A 5,194-nucleotide genomic window follows, 5' to 3' on the forward strand; every position below is an offset into this window, starting at 1 on the left:
TTTTTTTTTTTTTTTTGAGACAGAGTCTCACATTGTCGCCCAGGCTGGAGTGCAGTGGTGCAATCTTGGCTCACTGCAACCTCTGCATCCCGGATTCAAGCAATTCTTCTGCCTCAGCCTCCTGAGTAGCTGGGATTACAGGTGTGTGCCACCACGCCTGGCTAATTTTTGTATTTTTGGTAGAGACAGTTTCACCATGTTGGTCCAGCTGGTCTCAAACTCCTGACCTCGTGATCCACCCACCTCAGCCTCCCAAAATGCTAGGATTATAGGCATAAGTCACTGCACCTGGCCTGAAAAATAAATTCCACCTTTTTGTTATTTTGGAGACAGGGTCTCGCTGCGTCTCCCAGACTGGTGTGCAGTGGTGCAATCTCAGCTCACTGCAGTCTCAACCTCCTGGGTTCAAGCAATCCTCCCACCTCAGCCTCCCAAGTAGCTGGGACTACAGGCATGTGCCACCACACCCATCTAATTTTGTTTATTTTTTTGTAGAGATGGGGTCTCACTATGTTGCCCAGGCCAATCTCAAACTCCTGCACTCAAGTGATCCTCCTGCCTCAGCCTCCCAAAGTGCTGGGATTACAGGCATGAGCCACCACACCAGCCTACTATGCTTTTAAATGAACTTGTGTATTTCAGTCCCAACAATATCTACTTATATTTTCATTGAGTAATATTTACCTCATCTCTGTGAAAGACATAATTTTTTCAATCTTCATCTTTGTGTATGCATATAATTAATGAAATTCTTACAATAACTGGCAACTCCCTACCAACACCCACTCCCAGAGGTCTGCGATCCACAGTGAGCATTGGAGAGGGGCCGGGCGGGATCTGAGACTGGAGAGGTAACTGGAGCTGGGTGTCATTGTTCACAATAAAGTGTAAGGGAAGGGGAATATTGGCAAGTTTGAAGCAGTGCAGTGACAACAGATAGCTGTCAGGAATGCGGCCCAGAGATAGGTTAGGAGGCGAGTTCTGAACCAAAAACATAGCAGTGAATGGAGGAAAAGGAGCAGATTTGAAAAACATTATAAGGTCGAATTATTTTGATGTAGTTACCCTATACATGGGAATTGGGGGAGAAGTCTCAGAAGACTCCCAGCTTTCTGGCTAGGGTAATTTAATAAATGGCGATATCATCACAAAGATTTAAAAAAAAAAAAAAAGCAGAGATAAGGACAGAGTTTGAGGAGAAGATTTTGAATTTGGACCTAGTGACTTTGAAATGCATGTGTACAGCCAAGTGGAGATACACAAGTTCATAGAATGTAGGGTAGAGACACAGGCTTGGGGAGCATCAGTATGTGGATATTAACCGAAGTCATGGGTGAGAGTAGCAGCACCCCGGGAGGAGTGCAGTGTGGGGAGAGAAGAGTCCAGGGACAAAACACTAGGAACCCTGGCATCTGAGAAGCAGGCCGAGGGGAACGGCTCCCTCTCAAAAGGAAACAGCATCCAGAAATGGAGGAAAACGGAGAGAAATATCATGGGAGCCAAGGAGAGAGAGGGTTTTGAGAATGGAGCCTTGAAAAGTGTCAGTACCACAGAGCAGTCAGGTATGATAAGGACCAAAAAGTGCATCTGTCCACAATGACATTAAAAAGAATAACAACAACAGGTCAGACATGGTGGCTCACACCTGTAATCCCAGCACTTTGGGAGGCCAAGGCGGGTGGATCACTTGAGGTCAGGAGTTTGAGACCAGCCTGGCCAACATGGTGAAACCTGGTCTTTACTCAAAATACGAAAATTAGCCAGGTGTGGTGGCACATGCCTGTAATCCCAGCTACTCGGGAGGACGAGGCAGGAGAATCGCTTGAACCCAGGAGGCAGAAGTTGCAGTGAGCCAAGAATGCACCACTGCACTCCAGCCTGGGTGACAGATCGAGACTCTGTCTCAAAAAAATAAATAAATAAAAAGAATAAGAATAACAACAACAAAAACATCATATCTTAAGTATGTGGCTCATTATGCTTTCAAAGAACTTTCATATTTCTTATTTCATTTCTTTGGTGTTATAGCCTATATAACATTCTTACAGATGCAAAAGCAACAGGGCAGGGAGGTTAGGGGATTTGCCAAGCCGTCTAGCTAGTTAGCGACTTGGCTCCTGGAATTACAGATTTCGGTGGAGAATCTTCACCATCCTTCCTGGTTCTACCCTTAGCTTTTTAACCAACCAATAAAGAAACCAGAATAGGGCCTGTCCCAGGATAACTACTCCTTCTTAGTATAGATTGTTAAAGGTTTGCTTATTACACATTGTTTTGCACTCCCCAGAACCCAAAGATGTCAATACTCTGGGATCATCCGAACCTAAAAGGGCATTACCTAATTCTTCAGAAGAAAGGTTTGCACCGAATTCTGTGTATGGGAGAAACCACTGAAGGTTTTCGAGCAGAGACCTGATATAAATTTGAGTATGCCTTAGAAAGATTAATCAGTATTATTGAACTTGTATTTGACTGTGCTTATGTCTGGGTGATAAATATTCACAGCACCTGAAACAAAATAATGAAAATACACTGTGAAGACCCATCTGGGCTTCTTTTGTAACTTAACTGAACCACTCTCCTCACCCTGCCTTCCACTCCAGTGAGTAGGCTGTCTTCACTAGAGAGGGTCACTTCTCATATTTGGAAGCAAAAGCTCCTTGCATATCTCATGCAGTCAACACTGACCTTCAGATCTCAATTCTCCCACCCCCACACCTTCCAGAGGCAGGCCTCGCTCTCCATATAGAAGCCTCCTACACACTTATTCACTCAGTCATTCTAGCAAGAGAAGGGGGCCTACTCCCTCTGGCCTGTCAGATCTGGACCTAGCCCAAACTTAGCCATGTGGGGCCAGGCCTGGATCTCTTCTCTGCCTAGCTCTCCACTGGGAGCAATTTACAACACACTTATCTAGGGGAATTCACTGCTCTATCGGGCATGGGTCTGATTATCTCTCTCTAACCTTGTCTATCACTCATACCACAAAGAAACACTAAACAAAGAACTTTATATCAATTTATAACATTTTATTCTCTTTACAGCTCAGATGATATCACAGCAATGTTATCACACTGGAGGTTGGGCAAAGCCCAGAAACAGTCATCACTATGCAATGTTGATTTTCTGAGGGTGACTCCCAACCTTATTTCCAGCTGGTGGCCTGTTTCTGGCCTTTTCTATTGACCCATAAAACTAAGCTTCCACCTGGGTGCATGGCTGTCAGAAACAACTGGAACATTATCAGGATTCTGGTACCAGATGTCAAGGATAGGTGGCATTTCCCTCTCATTCAGCATAAGATGAGCGGTTTCTCTTTTCTCAGTTTGCTATGTATGTAGTCCACCTTTTCAGGGTGAAGGTGGCTGGCTATACAGAAAGAATAAAAGCAAGATAGGTGAATTGTGATCACAAGTGCCTACTTTATCACCTACTTTGCTGTTTTGCTAAATGGAAACATCTGTTAATATTAAATATGAAAACCCTTTCTTTTTTGTTTTTTTGAGACAGTTTCTCTGTCACCCAGAATGGAGTACAGTGGTATAATCTTGGCTCACTGCAGCCTCAACCTCCCAGGTTCAGATGATCCTCCCACTTCAAATTCCGAAGTAGCCACCCTGCCAGGCTAATTTTGCTTTTATATTGTTTGTAGAAATGGGGTCTCGCTATATTGCTTAGGCTGGTCTCAAACTCCTGGACTCAAGCAATCCTCCCTCTTCAGCCTCCCAAAGTGCTGGGATTACAGGCATGAGCCACCGCGCCCGGCCAAAACTCATTCTTAAATTAGAAAAAGTAGAGTTGTTACCTATGTCTCTGTCTCCCTTCCGTATAACCCTAGACAAGCAAGGTTATCTAATCTGTCAAGTACATTAATGAGATATGAATTATATAGATTTCTGAAGTCATCTTAAGCCCATGTATCATTCCACCGGTAAAAACTCTTTAGGTGGAAAAGTCAAACTGAGCTGATATTGTGATTTTAAAAAAATAGGAATGAAACATTCCAGTTTCTGTGTCACAGACTTCTCACTTCTCTAAATGTGTCTCCGGAAGTAGACTACCTGGGCTCAAACCCTGGACCTTCAAGCTATGTGACTTGGGGCAAGTCACCTAGCCACTCTAGATGAAATGGGGATAATGATATTAATAGTTCCTTACCTCGGGGGTTGGGGGGGTGTTGGGATGTTTGAATGAGTTATTAAAGTAAAGCACCTAGGTCAGAATCTAGGGCATAGCCAGTGCCAGTAAGTGTTAGATGTGTGTGTGTATCAGACACTGCCAGGCCATCTGGGGCTAGGCTTTGTTGCAGTGGCTCCCTTATAATGCAATAATGAGTCCCATACTGTTTTTCCTCACTGTAGGTCAGTGCAACTGAATGGCCAGCCCTTAGTGATGGTGGACGACGGGACCCTCCCAGAATTGAAGCCCCGCCCCCTTCGGGCCGGCCGGACATTGGTCATCCCTCCAGTCACCATGGGCTTTTATGTGGTCAAGAATGTCAATGCTTTGGCCTGCCGCTACCGATAAGCGATCCTAACACTCACGGCTACCAGTGGGCCCGCTGGGCTGCTTCCATTCCTCCACTCCAGTAGTATCCTCTGTTTTCAGACATCTTAGCAACCAGCCCCTGCTGCCCCATCCTGCTGGAATCTACACAGACTTGCTCTTCAAAGAGACTAAATGTCATAGCGTGATCTTAGCCTAGGTAGGCCACATTCATCCCAGAGGAAAATGTAGACATAACCTGTACCTATATGAGGATAAAGGCATGTGTATAGAGCAGAATGTTTCCTGTCATGTGCACTATGAAAACGAGCTGACAGCACACTCCCAGGAGAAATGTTTCCAGACAACTCCCCATGATCCTGTCACACAGCATTTGAACCACAAACCCAAACCTTAGCCTGCTGCTGCTGCTGCCCTCACAGGAAGATGACGAAGGAAAAAAACTGGGTGGACTAGCAAAAACCCATCCTCTCCCAACTCCTTCTTCTCTGCCTCTTTCTTGCTGCTGCCCTGAGTTTTTTGACACATCTCTTTCCATAGGGGAGCAATGGGTGCGTCAGCCCTGGCCTGCCGGGAGGGTGGTTTATGTGTTTTCTCGGCTGATGTATGAGCGTGCACATCTGGGTTCCTGACAGTGGCATCCATCACTGGCAATTCCTCTGGGAAGTGGGTGCTTCAAGAGTAAATT

General features: G+C 45.3%; 1 protein-coding gene across 4 annotated transcripts in view; it reads left to right on the forward strand.

Moving 5' to 3' along the window:
- The window catches only part of HPSE2 (heparanase 2 (inactive)), a 795,759-nt gene extending 790,776 nt beyond the window's left edge, over positions 1 to 4,983 (forward strand). Inside the window, exons 12-13 of one of the 4 annotated variants that reach the window (XM_023206178.1) lie at positions 2,288 to 2,357; positions 4,362 to 4,527. In XM_023206178.1, the coding sequence (XP_023061946.1) occupies positions 2,288 to 2,327 (40 nt within the window). In that variant the 3' untranslated portion in view covers positions 2,328 to 2,357; positions 4,362 to 4,527. Of the gene's footprint in view, positions 1 to 2,287; positions 2,358 to 4,361 lie in introns of all 4 variants that reach the window. The other 3 variants (XM_023206177.2, XM_023206179.2, XM_023206180.1) reach the window with 3 other exon arrangements.
- The last annotated feature ends 211 nt before the right edge of the window (positions 4,984 to 5,194 follow it).

Source organism: Piliocolobus tephrosceles, chromosome 9 (genome assembly GCF_002776525.5).
Source record: "Piliocolobus tephrosceles isolate RC106 chromosome 9, ASM277652v3, whole genome shotgun sequence".
In the NCBI taxonomy this organism is placed as follows: Eukaryota; Metazoa; Chordata; class Mammalia; order Primates; family Cercopithecidae; genus Piliocolobus; species Piliocolobus tephrosceles.